Here is a 16,747-nt window from a genome sequence, read left to right on the forward strand (position 1 = left end):
CCCTATCTCTGCCTAAGGGTGCTTCTGAAACATCTTGCAGGTGAGCAGCAAAAGAGACCACGAAGTTTTTGCTTCATCCCAAACCCTTGTGACAGCCAGACTTCCCCTGAGAAAACACTAGCTTGGGAAGATGTTGAAAGGAGAATCTCTCCCTTTGAGAAAGGGAGATAGATTTAATGATGATTTATATAAGCTAGAAGGAAGTTATGTACCTGCATGTTCAAGATTCCCCTCTGCGCTGCTTCCTCCATCTGAATACACTTTAGATTTCCTTAACAATGCCAATTTTAACAGTGCTTTTAATTAGATGAATTAAGACTGTTCTCTGATGTTATCACCCCCTCCCGCCCCCCTGTCACCTCCAGTTCCCCATTACTGTGAGAGTGCTGTGGTTTCCATGGTAATAGGACTACCAGCCCAAGTTGCCTCTCACCGGTTGTTTTGGTCAGAGGAAAGTTATGGACAGTCTTTCCCAGTGTGTTGTGCTCTGGAGGGGGCCTTCCCTAGGTTAGCATCTAAGCAATGAGGTTCAAAGTGGCTCTGAAATCACAGCAAATACACCCCTGGTATTTATTAAAAGAAACCTAGCTCTCACCAAAAGTAAGAGGTCCTCCCCTCCCAGAGTTCAGAGAACTCAGAGATTCCCTGAGTTCTCAGACATGAGCTGCAAGTCAGCCTATTTCCAGCCTAGTGGCTTCTCTCCTCCCTATGCTTAATTTGTTTCTCCCTGGATTTTGTTATTCTAACAGTAACAAATTGTTTCTCCTCCTATTCTCTTTTCTTCCCTCTTTCTCCCCTACCCAGAGAGTTTTCAATGTACTTTACCCCATGCCTGCTGATCAGCGGAGACATGTCAGCATCAACTCTGCCCGTTGGCTGCCTGAGCCAGGGCTCGGCCTGGCCTATGGCACCAACAAAGGAGACCTGGTGATCTGCCGACCAGAGTGAGTTGCTAAGGGGTGAGGGGTGGAGAGTATCTGAGTCTAGACCTGAAGTAAGTAGCAGTCAACAGTGGGCCTGACCAGCTGTGGGGGGAAGGGAAGGCTTTTAAATCAAAATCCTGCTAGAGCTGGGCATGGTGGTACAGGTGTATAATCCCAGCAACTTGGGAGGCTCACAGGTTTGAGGCCAGCCTTTGCAACATAGTGAAACTCTCAAAATTTTTTTAAAAATCTGGACAGAGTGATTCATACCCTGTAATACCTGTGGTTCTGGAGGCTGAGGCAGGAGAATCACAAGTTCAAGGTTAGCCTCAGCAATTTAGCAAGGCCCTATGCAACTTAGGGAGACCCTGCCTCAAAATTGAAAAAAAAAAAGGGGGGGGTGGGGTGGGGCTGGGGGATGTGACTTGGTAGTTGAGCACCCCGGGTTCAATTCCCCATTACCAAAAAATAATGATAGAAAAAAGGACTGGGAATGCAGTTCAGGGGTAGAGCACCGTTGGGTTTTTTTATTCCCAGTTTAAAAAAAAAAAAATCCTGCTAGAGCCTACTGTATTCTCAGGTTCCTTTTTGTCAAATGACTGTTTTAATACTCAGGAATCTCTGGGACTGGGGATGTGGCTCAAGCTGTAGCTTGCTCGCCTAGCATGCATGAGGCAATGTGTTCTATTCTCAGCACCACGTAAAAATAAAGATTGTGTCCACCTAAAACTAAAAAATAAATATTTTTTAAAAAATACTCAGAAATCTGGAGCTGAGGCTGTGGCTCAGTGGTAGAGCACTTGTCTATCATGTATTGAGGCATTGGGTTCGATTCTTAGCACCACATATAAATAAATGAATGAAATAAAGGTTCATACATCTAAAAAATGTATGTATTTTAAAAAAACTACTCAGGAATCTGAGGCAGGAGGATCTTAAGTTTGAGGCCAGCCTAGGCAAATTAGCAAGACCCTGTCTCAGAATCTATAAAAAGGCCAGGGTTTATCTCAGTGTGCACAAAGACCTAGGTTCAGTCCTCAGCCCCAGGGGGTAAGGGTTACTGCTTTAGTAATAGTGTTCTCTGGACTCTAAGGCAGTAATTTTTTTTTCTTTGTTGCCTTTTGTTCTCTGGTTTCCTGGTGATAGTAAAGTCCCTGCAGGCAAAAGGATAGACATCAAATGTTCTTTTTTTTTATTCAACAGGTGGGCTTGGATTTATGTAAATGTCATAGACATTAACTTAAGAAGTAAAATTGGAAATAGACTATTGTTAAAACCCTAATTTGTCAAGCCACTGATCTCTAACAGAATGTTCCATGTCCTGCCTCTTTTCTTTTCTGCTTGAAGCTTTAGCTCATAATAGCAAAAGCAGATTGAAAAGCTTAATTTAGGGCTGGGGGTGTGGCTCAGCGGTTGAGCCTAGCACATTGGAGGCTTTGGGTTCAATCTTCAGCACCACATAAAAATAAATAAAGTATTGTGTCGAACTACAATAAATTAAAAAACAAAAAAGAAAGAAAAGCTCAATTTAAAGTCAAAGTGAAACCTGGTGTGGTGGCACACATCTGTAGTCCCAGTGACTTGGGAGGCTGAAGTAGAAGGATCAAACAAACACTTTTTAAGATAAAGTCAAAGTGATTATTATGTGGTCTTGAAGTAGGGAGTAAGAAGGGACAGGGAACCAAAACATTTCTGTCCTGATGACACTCCTTTCCCTTTCTCTGGCTTGTTGGAGGGTAAAGGACTATATCCAGGCCTTCGTTTAGACTCTGGGAATTGGCCAGGTTTGTCATCAATTTCCATACCCAGCCAGGTGGGGAGCAGGAAGCTCTGTGCTTCATTGCAGATCAGGCTGATTGCTGTGCGGGACACTGCAGGGTTCCAGCCAACTAAATGCCACTTCTGCCTAAATGCTGTCCTAATGCTACTTGGTGTGGTCTTCTCCCAGGGTGTTCTGCAGATCAGAGTGTGGCACAACTGGTCTGGTGTGGTCTCCGGATCAGAAGGACTGATCCCAAGAGACCAGCATCAGAGTGGGCACCTGGTTTCCATGCCCTTATTTTGTGTTTGGGGGGTGGGTAGTGGAGATTTAACCTAGGGGTATTTTTATCATTAAGATACATCCCCAGCCCTTTTTATTTATTTTTTATTTTGAGACAGAGTCTCACTAAGTTACTGAGACTGGCCTCGAACTTGAGATCCTCCTGCCTCAGCCTCCTGAGTTGCTGGGATTACAGGCGTGCACTACCACACCTGGCTCAGTCACACTGTCTTTCTGTGGGGCCCCATGGTGGTTTTTCCTAGATTGTATATTTGGATCAATTCTTGGGTAGATGACTAGTGGTTGACCTTGTCAGCTAAGTTAGGTGGGTGTCTCCAGAATGAGAAAACCTGGTTCTAAGAGGTGTTACAATTTTTGGAGTCTCTCTCAAAGAGAGCCTATTGTCTAGACCTGATTTAATCAGGCCTGTCTTGAAGACGGGGGGTGCTTTGTCCTGTCAGTCATTTGCTCTTAAGGTTCTGTGTCTAAAACCCCAGCCCACATACTTGGGATGTGTCACAGGCTCCTCAGCCAAACATGAAGCTGGCTTTGCCTCTGTGTTCTCTTTTTTACTCAGATGTTGTTTTCAGTGTCTTAGAGTCTCAGCAGGCCCCAGACTTCTTGGGCTATGGGGAACTCATGCCCACTGGAACTCTTCCTGTAGTAAAATGGCACATGGAGCAGTGCCCCATTACAGACCAATTTGTTTTGGAATGGGAAGAAACTAATTTAACCCATCTAAAAAAGATAGTGTTGCCATTTCTTGGGTTCCCAAAACCTCAGAGCTGGAAAGTTAGGGTACTGTTTAAATTTGACATGGACATGACGTTGTCCTCAGTTCTTCAAATCTTCCCCAGTTCTCAGTCAACTCATATCTGTCATTTTTGCCTAGGCAAGGAAAACTATGAACAATGTACGGGTGAGGAAATTAAGACTCACCTTAGGCCTCCCGACGGATCAGGGACAGAATTTGGCTTCCTGACTTTCCAATACATAGCTCTTTTCTATAGCTGATTCTTAACCTTTTTTATATCAAAAACCCATTTAAAATTCTGATGAAATCTGTATTCTTGGAGATGTGTCTCAGTTGTAGAATGCTTGTCTGGCACAGGTAAGGTCCTAGGTTTGATACCCAGTACTGAAAAAAAGAAAGCAGGGTAGTCTTCTATAGAAAAACATACCATAGGAACACAGATAATTTTGTGATTCTGTCAAGCTCTGGGTAAAGAAGGAAGCTCTGGAGTGTGTGTAGAAGTGTGGTTGGTGTGATGAGAAATGAGAGGATGAGTGGGAATGCAGACATCTTTTGAACAGTATATGGTAGGTCTCTGGCCTAAACAGGGAAGCAGGAGCTCAAGGTGGTTGTCTTTTCATAGGCAGCTGCCTAGGCTCACTGCCTGTCCCTGGGTAATGCAGCTCCCTGGCACACCCATTCCCAAGGGCACAGGATCCAACCAACCATCTGGGCCAAGATTGCAGCCCCCCCTCCGAAACAGGTGGTTGTCTGCCTTTGTCCAGGCCCAGGCAGCTGCACCTCATTCTGTGCTCTCTCAGTTCTGCTCCTGATTCTCTCCCATTGTCTTAGCCTCAGCACTGTTGCCAAGCACAGAAGCAGGCAACGAGCTCTGGACATCTCTTGGTGGTACTAAAGCCCCCACTTGACAGTAGACAAAGGCATTAGAGAATATTCCCTCTCACCAGGGAAAGAATTCTTAGGACAAAGGAGAATACAAACAACTGGCCCTCCAGCCTCTCTCCCCAGCCTTCAAAGTGGCTGGTAGCCCACCACCCTGCCCTTGCCAGCAGCGAGGCGTGCCCTTCTCCTTGGTTTGCTCCCCCACCTGCACTGGGAGAAGTCCCAGGCTGCTGCTGTTGGGCCTGGGGCTGACTACCATAGAGATGGGGGTGCTTGATCACTTATAGCTTCATAGATTGGTCCTATAAATAGGGGTGGAAGGGAGGTGTTGATAGGAAGACCACTGCTTTTCAGAGTCAGTTCAGAAGACAGATGGAGGCACTAGTGGCAGAAGGGAAGCAGACTGAGAAGGGGTATGTGGCTTGTGGGCCAAGTGTGGGACTTCTGACAGAGCCCCAATTCTGTCCCTTTAGAGTGAGCTACCACTGTAAATAGTAATTATAATCAAGCATTATGGCCCAAGGAGGGGAAAGGCCCACTTCTGAATGAAAGGGGGAGCCAGAATGGCTACAGAGAGTCCATCCTCCGAAGCTGACCCATGGAAACCAGGTGCCCACTCTGATGCTGGTCTCTTGGGATCAGTCCTTCTTTCCAAGGAGACATTTACATCTAGGCCTAAAGAAGAGTGTTCTCGAAGGGAGTATTCCCCAGACATTGGAAAGCTCAAGAGTCACAAGTTGTGTAGAGAAAGTATGGGACCTCAAAGGAAGCCAGGCTGGCTGTTCATATTTAAGAAGCCCAAGAAGTTCCAAGCAGTAAAGAAGTCGTTGAGCCCATCCCAACTCACAGGTGCTGCTGCAGGAGGCCAAGTGTTAAATGGAAATCCACTTGAACAGACTGCTCCTGACTGGCCTTCCCATTCTTCCTCATCCCTTTTGTTTGTCTTAACTCCCAGAAAGAATCTAGAGCAAACGGTGGCTCATTTTTCTTTCTTTCTTTTTTTTTTTTTAAGAGAGAGGGAGAGAGAATTTTTTAAATATTTATTTTAAAGACAGAAATCACTGACATTGGACACTGATCGATAAGACTCAGTAGCCAGAGGTGTTATCTTCACCTCTGTTCCTTGTTACAGTGCTGGGAATTGAAATCAGTCAGTAGGTGCTGACTACAGATGTAGAGCAGATCCGGTTAGGGTCAGACCTGTTTGTGGAGAGTGACCTGAGGTAGAAAGCGAGTGGAACAGCACATTGCTACAGTGGCCGGAGCTCCTGTTCTCTTTGCTGGTGGACTTCTTCATTGAGTAGCCAAACCTGGGCACACCTATAATCCCAGCCTCTCTGGGCAACTCACTGAGATCCTGTCTCAAAATAAAGCCAAGCATGGTGGAACACACCTGTAACCCTGGCAACTTGGGACACCAAGGAAGAGGTCAGCCTCTACAATTTAGTGAGACCCTGCCTCAAAATAAAAAATAAAAAAGGCTAGACATACAGTTCAGTGGTGAAACACCCCTGAGTTCAGTCCCTAGTACCAAAAATAAATAAATAAATAAAAATGAAAAGGACTGGGGTTGTATCTCTGTAGTAGAGAACTTGTCTAGCATGGCCAGCTGCTGGGTTCAGTCTCCAGTACCACAACAGATAGATAGATAGTCCAGCCCAGCGCTTCTAGCTGATGGTACATGCTGCCTGAGTGGAACACATTTGAGGGGGTAACTATCATGTGGACTGACACCCCCTTTTAGCTCCTGGACCTTCTCACAGCTTCCTTTATGAGATCAGGAGGAAGTTTTCCTGGTCAATACATAATTGTTTGTTGTCATTTGGTGCAAACAGTTTATTGTCACTTACCAGCCCTGGCTAGCAAGAATTACAGAGGAGAGATTTGGCAGGGGCCTACATGGTATTTCAACCTGTCAATAAAACCTTGACAAGTTTGTAAATGAGAGGCTTCCTGGCAGCTGGCTTCACATAATGCCTAATGCAGCCAGGGTTCGCTCACCAAAAAAGCAGTGATGACTGTTTTGGGAGGCCTTGGTGATTGACTTCTGGCTGTTTGCCTAATTCCTAACATAAGATCACCTGCTCTCACCTTTGCCCTCAAGTGCTAGTCTTGTTCTCAGAAAGCCTCAGTCTCAAAGAAGTAGCTGAGTGTTTGGAGGAGGAAGGAAACACTGCTTTTTATTTTTTTGCACACACACATTTTCCCCCACTGAACGACCATTAAAAGGAATGGTCTCAATATCACAGCAGGTCTGCAGCCCAGCAGGCCTCCGACAGGAGCTGGAAAAGGGGTTAGTGCAGAGCAGGAAAGGAAGAGCTCCTCTGTTTTGCTGTGGTCTCTCCCTGCAAAGAAATGTACCTGTGCCCATAATGTTAGGTCTCTCCCCCCTCCCCTAAAGCCATTCAGATCTGGGGCCTTGGGGCCTGGTCCTGCTGCCTTTTGTCTGAGGTGGCACAGCCTCCTTGTGCAGTACCCTCTCATCTAGGTCTGTCAGGCCTTTCCTGTTTACTCCTGTTTAGAAAGAAAGCCCTTCACTTGTCTCCCCAAACTTACCTTCTTCTGGATTATACTTAAACCCCCTGACTTCGATCCGTTTACTCTCTGTGGAGTAAGTTCTTTTTTTAAGGAGAGTGACCCAAGCCTCTAGGTTAAAAGCTAGCTTTTACTAGAATTTCCCACAGTCCCCTTACCCTGCTATAACAAATAGCCGCGGATGCTTTAAATAACACATTTACTTTCTCACATTTCTGGAGGCTGGAAGCCCAAGATCAGGGGTACCATTAGAGCTGGTTTCTGGTGAAGGCTATCTTCCCAGCTTATAAATAACAGCTTTCTTCTACCTTAAAAAAAAAAAAAAAAAGATGATATATCACTGAGTTGCCCAGGCTGGCCTCAACTCACAATCCTCCAGCCTCAGCTGCCCCAATAGCTGGAATTATATTTGTGTGCAGCCACTCCTAGCTGCGTGGCCATTTCTCATTGCTGGGGAGAGAAAGGCATATCTCTCCTCTCCTCTCTCCGCCCTCCTCTCAGATTGGGGTCCACCCTTCTGAACTTACTTAACCTTATTTACCTCCTGAAGACCCTCAGATTCACATACATTGGGGGTTAAGGCTGCAGCGTGAATTTGGGACACCAGCATTCAGTCCTTAGCAGCACTTTTCAAGAATGTGTGTGTGTGCCCCACCCTATTTAGAATCAGTGTGATGTTTTGAGTATCTCTTAAGATCTCTACCTCGACACCAGAGATCTAATCAGTGAACTCAAAAACTCCTCTTCTGTTCCCATACTTCACAGCCACCACTGGTACCCTTCTCTTCACCACAGTAACTGGTACTAGGCAACTCCTCTTTGGGGAGGAATCTTTAAAGCAAAGTAGTTCAGTGTTTTGGGACTGACAACTGTCAGCCAGGATTGCTGCCTGAGGTTCCAAATCAGTATGAAAGATGAGAGGCCACTGCTTCCCTTTTGGAAGCTGGCGTGAAATCAGAAGAAACTGCCTGGTCATCCATGCAGGGAGAGGTGGGCAGCCTGGAGAACTCAGCAGATATAAACTGTCTCTTCTGCCATGAACAGCACAGCCTACCACCATGAGAGGGTCTCTCTCCCCCACTCCATTAGGAACTTGGCACATGCCTGTAGGGTCTGCATGAACTGAGCACCTTTCCCATTTGTTTGTCCCATTGACCTGGCCAAGGAGACTCTAAGTCAAAAAAAAAAAAAGAGTGGATCATGGATCATTCTCATTCAGTGAGGGCTTTTTTTCCACTTAGACATTTTTTTTTTATTTTTGGGGGAGCAGGGTGGATTAGTAGTAGGGATTGAACACAGGGCCTTGCACATTCTAGGCAAGTGCTCTGCCACTGAGCTACGCCATAATTTGGTTTTATTTTTAGACATGGTCTTATTAAGTTGCTTAGGCTGGCATTGAACTTGCAGTCCTCCTATGTCAGCCTCCTAAGGAGTAGCTGGGTTACAGGTGTGTACCACTGTGTCACCTCCTGTTTAGACTTCTGAGCTCCAGGCAAATTAAGAATGTTAAGGTACCTTTCTTCTTCTTCCAGCCCATGGCATTAGGGAAGGATTTAGGGGTGTGACCCTGAACTGTCTTTTTTACAGAGCCCCTGCTTCTGAGGACTGAGCATGCCCTTTGTCACTTGTCCATGGCACTGTGTTTCTCCAGTGGGTCTTGTTCTAGCCTTTCATTTGTCATCAGCTCCTTTCTTGGTGTTGGAGAACATCAGGAACACACTACCTACCGTGTTAGCTGCCTCTTGGCCCCAGCGAGGAGTTGCTCAGGCTTTGTCCGGGGGAAGGAAGAGACTGAAGCACTGTTGCAGACATTTGTGCCATTCGAGATCCGATGTCTGAAGTGCTCTAGCACTGAGTGTCCGGATGAGGGAGCATCTCTAGTCCTGGTCTCAGTCTGTCCAGGAGAGGCAGGATGGGCCAGCAGGCCACAGTCCCCAAAGCCCAGGAACTTTAAGGAGTTCTTATCACCCTTTACTAATACCTCCCACCTTTTCCCACTCTTCCCAACTGATTTTCAGGGCCTTAAACTCTGGTGTTGAGTACTACTGGGACCAGCTGAATGAGACCGTCTTCACTGTTCATTCCAATAGCAGGAGCAGCGAGCGGCCTGGGTAAGTTGAAACTGAGGGCAGAAACTGGCTAAAGGCCTTTCCCTTCCTCCTGCCTTTGATGAATTCTGGAGCAGTGCCCTCAGACTGTTCCTCAAGGATCCAGGTTCCTCCACAGCCAAGCTCCTCTTTATCCATTTCATGTTTTGAGCTTTTACATGAAGTTTCATTTGAGAAAGTGTTCCATGGCAAGAAAGAGAACAAAACCTATCCTTTCAGAGTCTTGCTTTAGAATGCCCCGCCCACCCTTTCCCCGCATCCTGGCTGTGGTGTCTAGGCACATTTAACGGTGAGGACAGTAGACAGGAAGGACACTGGAGAAAATTGCTATCCCATGAGTTCTGTTCCTTGAGCCAGGGGGAGTGTGTGTGTGTGTGTGTGTGTGTGTGTGTGTGTGTGTGTGTGTTGGGGGGGGTGTCTCAAATGACCATGCTCCAGGGACCAAGCTGGCCAGGGCTGCAGCCCAGAAATAGGTGCTCCAGGCACCAGTGAGAGAGTAGGAATCTGGTACTGATCCTCTTTTCATGCTTGAAGACTAGAATGTTTTGAGAAAAACGAAAGTTGGGTACAGTTCCTGCTTCCTATAGGAGTTGCTCAGCACAGCTGGAGGCAAGTCCCAAAAGTATCTCTGGACAGTGTCAAAACTGTTGGGTTTCCTTTGGTGCCAGCTCCAGCAGTCCCAAAAGTCATTGCCTGGGAAATGCCTAAGGAAAGGAGGTACTTGCCTTGGGCCTGGGCCTTCCTTGCAGGGCAACTAGTTTTGCTACCTAACTAATAGAGGCTGTTTTCAGAAGGCCCTGGAAGGAGGATTCTCTGGAATCCTCCCTAGAGGTCCTATGCTTTCCTCCAAAGTAAGAGTTCACTTGGAAAGTCCAAGGATTTAAATTGGAGTCCTATCATATGTAGTTAGAAGGAAGGTAAAATTAAGAATGGACTTCCTGGGGCTGGGTTATAGCTCAGCGGTAGAGCATTTACCTCACACTTGTGAGGTACTGGGTTCAATCCTCAGCACCACATAAAAAAATAAATAAATAAAATAGATAAAGATATTGTGTCCATCTTTTTTAAAGAAAAAAATAAAAGAGGAAGAAGAAGAATGGACTTCCTTACTCTTTGTCTCACAGATCTTCTTAGTAGCTTCCTTAATCTGATTACAGATCTTTTGAGATCAACCCTCCTTTAGCCTGTTGTTTAAGGAGTGGCTAAACCAGCTAGATGTGCAGGATCTGGTGATTCCATGGCCTTCTTTCATTGTCATAGATCAGGGGCTGGTTTCGGAGAAGAGTGGATGCAGTTAGCCACCATCAGGAGTAGCTGTGGAAGCATAGGGCTTTCTTCTCAGCCTGCAGTCCTGGCTCATGCCATATCCTGCGAATTGGTAGATGCCTCAGAGCTCTATAAAGGTTGCTATTCCAAGTCTGACCTCAGTCTGTCTGTCTCTCCCTAGAACCAGCAGAGCCACTTGGAGGACAGACAGAGACATGGGTCTGATGAATGCGATTGGGCTGCAGCCCCGGAACCCCACCACCTCCGTGACATCTCAGGGCACCCAGACTCTGGCTCTTCAGTTGCAGAATGCCGAAACACAGACTGAAAGGGAGGAACAGGAGCCAGGGATGGTGGCCTCGGGTCCTGGTGAAGGTAGGATATATATGCTGCTAAAAGGGGAAATGTGTCTAGGGGGTGGCCTGCTGGGAGCATCATTAGCCCCCCCCCCCGGAAAGTACCCTAAGACCCCTGGCCCTCTGCATGGCTTAAGGGTGCTGCATGAATGCTACTCCCCAGTAAGGAAGGGGACTCCATAGATTTGGGTAATGCCTACCTGGTGGCAGTTGGAGGCACCTCAAACAGGAACAAGGACATTATTTCTTGAGCTGGATCACTCTCTCCAGTAAATTGAACTACTCTGTCAGCTTTGCTCAGCTCCCCGCAAGTAATCTGACCCTCTTCAAAACTGGAAGGTCCCAGGCTGGTTTTCCAAAGCGAGGACACAGGGCACAGTCTTGACTGCAAGTGAGGCTGCTGCCAGCTCTCCTCCCAGAGGCATGTACCCAGGGCTCAGGCTTCCAGGGCCAGTGTGTCTTCCACAGCTGGTGTGGCAAGGTGGTGCTACCACAGGCAGGGAGCTGCCGCTCCTGTTGCACCATGGTGTGCGGTTCTTTCGGCTGCAGCCAGGCATGCTGTCAGCCACTTCCTCTCAACCGAGCTCAGGTGTGGCCCAGCCAACCTCAAAATGCTGGCTCTCTGTGCTGGCCTCACACTTTTAAGAACCAATTAGCACTTCCCAGCAGTCAGCTCGGGCCACTTTTTGAGCCATCAGCATCTGTGTTAAACAGCCTGTTCTCACTCTTCACTCTCCCTACCCCCTGTCCCTAGCCCCCTTGCTGCTCCCAGCTTCAAACAAGGCAGCCTCCAAACAGACATTTCTAGGTCTGGTGGAGCCATTTGCTTTAAAGAGACCATGGGAAGAGAAACCCTGGTGTGGATCAGGCAAAGAGTAACAAATTTGCCTATGTTACCCCCAGGGAATGGCTTTCTACACTGCAGTCCCCCACAGGGCACTCTCCCTCTCTCTGCCATGAACTGAAAATTTCCAAACTCCCTTTTTGGTCTGTGGCCCAGCCCATCTCCTGCCTTTGGCTCTTTGTGGGCTGGCAATCCCCTTGCTAGGGACATGAGCAGCTGGCAGTGCTGGATGAAGCAGCCAGCTACATCTTTGGGCCTCAATGAGGAGGAGACCAGCCATCCTCCAGGCCCACTTCTGCAGATTTCTGTGGATGCTGAGCTGCCTTGGAGTCCAGTAGGCCTCTTCCAGGAAACCAGAGAGCCAGGCTCATGGGGGACAACAGTGCCCAACCCTCCTCACTGGACAGGCATCCATGAGAGCCTGTGATGAACCCAGAGAGCCTGAGGGTTACCCATGAGGGGGATGGAGAATGAACTTCTCCTTCCCCAAGAAGTTTGCAGTTTAGAGAAGGAAACAGACACCTAAGCAGATGATTACTTCAGTGCAATGAGGCCCAGTAACAGGTTTATGTTCGTGGCACATCTCGTACACCTTGAGAACTGAGGGTGGGTGAGGGGGGTGGGCCGACATCAGAGGGCACTGGTTAGAGGGCACTCTGACCTGATGGTGAAGTGCAGCAGAAGCTCTGGGAGCAGGAGCTGCCAATGCAAGAAGCACATCCCCTGGTGTCTCACCTTCCAGAGAATCCTCTGTTTTTTTGTCTTGCTGTTTTTGACCTGCAGTCAGTTTTAAGTTCCTTTCTTTTTTGAGTAGTAGGGACCAACGGCAGGCAGGAGAGAGGAAGCTGTCTTTCCCAGTCTCAAGAGACCAGAACCTCATTCCTTATCTGTCTGTGCCCCTCATAAAACAAAACAGGTAGTAAAGGGAGCCTGGGCCCAGACACTGGTCAGAAGGCAAATTAGGATGGCTTGCTACTTCTGTGTGTGGCCCTGCAAGCTTTGCTGAGAGCTGTGGACTCCGAAGTCTTCAGCGCATACTAGTCTCTTTCAGAAACAGGGAGGGAAGTGTAGGTTACAGGAGGGTGAGGAATTGGCTAGTGGGTGTGTCTGTCCTGCTGTCTCTCTCCCAAAGCCAGGAGCCTTGCGCTGAGGTGCTTTCCCCACAGCTGATAAACCAGATTCATTGTAGTGGAGACCAGGAATCAATCACAGAGGCACTTTACCACTAAGCTACACCACAGCCTGTTTTAAATTTTGAGACAGGGTCTCGCTGAGTCACCCAGGCTGGCATCAAACTTGCTATTCTCCTGCCTCAGCCTCCTGAGTGTTACCACACCTGACTCCTCTCCTCATTTTAACTAAACTGGTAGCCAGGTCTACAGGAACATGGATAGGAAAACCCTGGTCAAGGAGGTGAACCCTGCTGGGACTGGGTAGAAGGGGAATGCCATCACACACACACCCCACAGTGGCCAGTCTTCAGTGTGGGGACCCCATCTGCTTGCAGTAATCGCTTTCCTGTGCCTGTGCCTCCTTTAGCCCCATTCCATCAACAGCAAAGGGTTCCTGGCTACTTCTCACTTCTTCTTCATAAGAATTTTTCTCAGGGCTGGGGTTGTGGCTCAGTGGCAGAGCGCTTGCCTAGCATGTGTGAGGCACTGTGTTTGATCCTCAGCACCACATAAATATAAAAAATAAAGATATTGTATCCACCTGTAAGTAAAAAATAAATATATATATTTAAAAAATAATAATTTTTCTCAAATCCATTCAGCTCTGTGTTAGTTGTCCATCATTGTGACAAAATACCTAAGAAAAATCAACTTAAAAAGAGGAAAGAAAGAAAGAAGAAAGGTTTATTTTGGCTCCCAGTTTGAGAAGTTTCCGTCTGTGGTCACTAGGCTTCATTGTTTCTGAGCCTGTAGTGAGACAAGACATCATGGTGTAGGACATGGCAGAGGAAAGAGGCTTACCTCTTCACAACTGGGTAGCGGAGAGAGAGAAAGAGGGGGCCAGGAATAAGGTATACCCTTCAAGGGAGACATCTTTCTCCAACTAGGCCCCACCTCCTGAAATTTTTACCACCTCCCAATAGAGCCACTAGCTGGGACCAAGCCTTCAACATATGAGCCTTTGGGGAACACTCCAGATCCAAACCATAAAAAGCTTTTCCCAGAACTTCAGAAAGAACTCTTTACAGGGCCATTGACTGGTGTTGGCTTTTTTACTGGTCCAGCTTTAACAAAAGAGCTTGAATTCCCCTAGAACTTGAACTTGCCCCTGCAGCAGTTTTCCCTCTTACTGGGTAGGAGGCAGTTTAGAAAGGAAGGGAAGGTTCTCTGGCTGGGCTCACTGTTCGCTCTGAGCTATTGCCTGGTTGGCATGCACTAGACATGCAGGAGGAATGAATGGAGCTGAGAGAGTCTTTGCCTCTGAGCCTTGGGCCTATTTCTTAACTGATAAAGATGGTGGCCAGACCAGCTGCAGCACCTTGAGCCCTGGGCCAGAAAAAGGCAAGTGTGAAAAGGGAGAAGCTGGAAGATAGTATCCCTCAGATCAGGATGGGCAACCCCTCTCTGGACTCTCTGAACCTTGGTTCCCTCCTTTTTTCTTCTAGGCAGTGAAACCACTTAGAGTTAAATGCAGTTGCAGGGCATCATGGGAAGTTGCTGATCCTACCCTCACCTCTCCATCAGAAATGTACCTCAGGAGGCTGGGGACATAGCTCAGTGGTAGAGCATTTGCCTAGCATGTGGAAAGACCTGGGTTCAGTCCTCAGCCAAAAACAAAAACCAATCTACCTTAGATTGCCAAGAAAATGATCTCACATCAAAACTAAATATTTTCCCATTTTTCAAAGATAAAAGAAATACTTTTGCAACAAGGAAGAAGACATCAGAATTAATCCCTGTGGCCACCATTGCTCCTGGAACCCTTTCCCTGATCCTCAAAGTATTTTCCTCTTGACGAATATCCCAGCTGCCTTCAGTGGCTCTTAGCCTCAGCTTAGCATTCCCAGGAGAGAAGCACAACTCATAGCTCCTCACTGAAGCTGTCCACACCCAGGCCCCAAGAACCCTTTTTGTGCACATTTTTAAATCTCTCATCCAGGGCTGAGGAAGTGACTTGGTGGTTAAGCACCCCTGGGTTCAATACCTGGTACCCCCCCCAAAAAAAAAAAAAAACACACATTTATTTCTCCCCACCCTGCTTGTGGTACTGGGGATGGAACTCAAGGGTACTCTACCAGCCCCCGCCACCCTGCTTTTTTACTTTGAAACAGTTGCCTAGGCTGGCTTCAAACTTGCAATCCTCCTGCCTCAGCCTCCTGAGTCACTGGGATTACAGTGCGCACCACCACACCCAGCTCCATCTTTCCCTTTTGAGCACTTTGTATCTGGTGTTATATCAGGTAATGTGAACCCAAAGGTGTTAGAAAGGGAATCACGCTCAGAAAGGAAGCCATCATCATGTTCTGTCCCTTAAAGAGCAAGCCCAGGAGGAAGCAGACATACAAATGCCTCAGCAGCAGAGTAACCAACTTTCAAACCAGTTTTCAAAATTGCTATGAATCTGAAGCCCCATGTGTAGCCTGAGAGCCCTTTTAGTCATTTGTACATGTATTTAACGACTACACGCTGTATGTCAGACTGTGTGTTACGCATGATCCCCAGAACCTAATAAAACTCAGTCCAAGATCTTCAGGAATTTATAGCCTCAAAGAGAAACGCCACAGCCGCCAAGAACTAATAGAGATGTGGAGCACTGTCACAACTTTGAGAGGAGCATCCCTTCCATCTGGGTCAAAGAGTGTGGCCACTTGCACTTGAATCTGAGAATTGTGACCAAGGAGATAGAACTTACATATTATGTCCCAGCATGCATAGGCAGGAAGCAGGACCGGGTCTAGTAGAGTAAAATCTGTTGGGTAAATGTTGTTACCTGATTTAACACCAGGTATAAAGTACTCAAAAGAGAATGATGGAGCTGGGCGTGGTGTTGCACACCTGTAATCCCAGTGACTTGGGAGGCTGAGGCAGGAGGATCACAAGTTTGAAGTCAGCCTAGGCAACTGTATCAAAATTAAAAAATAAAAAGGGCTGGGGGTGTAGCTCAGTGGTAGAGTACCTTTCCATGAAGATGGTGGGCAGAAGGGTGTGGTCCAAAAAGTGGTGAGGACCTCAGGGCCCTCAGCTGTCAAGCTAAGAGATTTTGACTACTCTGAGGGCTCATGGAGCTACTGGGCTTCACACAGCTTTTGTACTTAACTGGATCCCAGTTAGAGCTGAATTAGAATGTTAATGGCAGCAGCATAGACAGACACCAGCTGAAAAAGGAGCTGGGGGGGGGGGGGGCTGGGGATATGGCTCAAGCGGTAGCACGCTCTCTCCTGGCATGCGTGCGGCCCTGGTTCGATCCTCAGCACCACATACAAACAAAGATGTTGTGTCCACCGAAAACTAAAAAATAAATATTAAAAAAAAAAGAAAGAAAGAAAAAGGAGCTCGGAAGCAAGAAGATCATTAGGAAACACCGCTAGCTACTACAATTCTAGAGAGGTGACCAGGGCCAGAGCTTCAGGCAAACTGTGGGAGATGGTAGAGGGCCCCAACTTGAATGCCTGCTGCAGCTCTTTTAGGGTCCCAAGGCAGTCTTTCATGTGCCTAGAAATGAGCTTATGAAAAGAGCTGGTAGTTCAGCAGGCACAGAGCCCAGCATGGTGAACTCCAGCACCAACAGGCCTCAGGCCAGCCCACTGCACATCCCAGCCCAGGCTGAGATCTTCAGAGACGACTTGTCAAGCAGCGCAGCGGGGGCTCTTGCAAGCCCTGGGAGGTCCTCGTGGGCAGCTCACATGGTAGAGGCTGCATTAGCACTGAGGCCTTAGGTTAGCCTTTCTCCTTACCCTCTGCCCCATTGCTAGAATGCTTTGCCTAGAGAGACTCAAGAGCCCTTAGGGGTTTTTCTCAGTCCAGGAAGCTGGAGTTGGACTGCTCAGGAGACAGTGAATGAGAGCAGCCATCTTTTTTTTTTTTTG

At 47.4% G+C, this 16,747-nt stretch overlaps 1 protein-coding gene across 9 annotated transcripts in view; it reads left to right on the forward strand.

Moving 5' to 3' along the window:
* Positions 1–16,747, forward strand: part of Ambra1 (autophagy and beclin 1 regulator 1) — a 188,699-nt gene that overhangs the window by 167,982 nt on the left and 3,970 nt on the right. For 8 of the 9 annotated variants that reach the window (XM_077798123.1, XM_026399088.2, XM_026399089.2 and 5 more), the window contains 3 exons: positions 805–944; positions 9,154–9,246; positions 10,691–10,884. In XM_077798123.1, coding sequence (XP_077654249.1) covers positions 805–944; positions 9,154–9,246; positions 10,691–10,884 — 427 coding nt within the window. The remainder of the gene's footprint in view (positions 1–804; positions 945–9,153; positions 9,247–10,690; positions 10,885–16,747) is intronic. The other variant, XM_026399090.2, reaches the window with a different exon arrangement.

Source organism: Urocitellus parryii, chromosome 4 (assembly GCF_045843805.1).
Source record: "Urocitellus parryii isolate mUroPar1 chromosome 4, mUroPar1.hap1, whole genome shotgun sequence".
NCBI classification, from domain to species: Eukaryota; Metazoa; Chordata; class Mammalia; order Rodentia; family Sciuridae; genus Urocitellus; species Urocitellus parryii.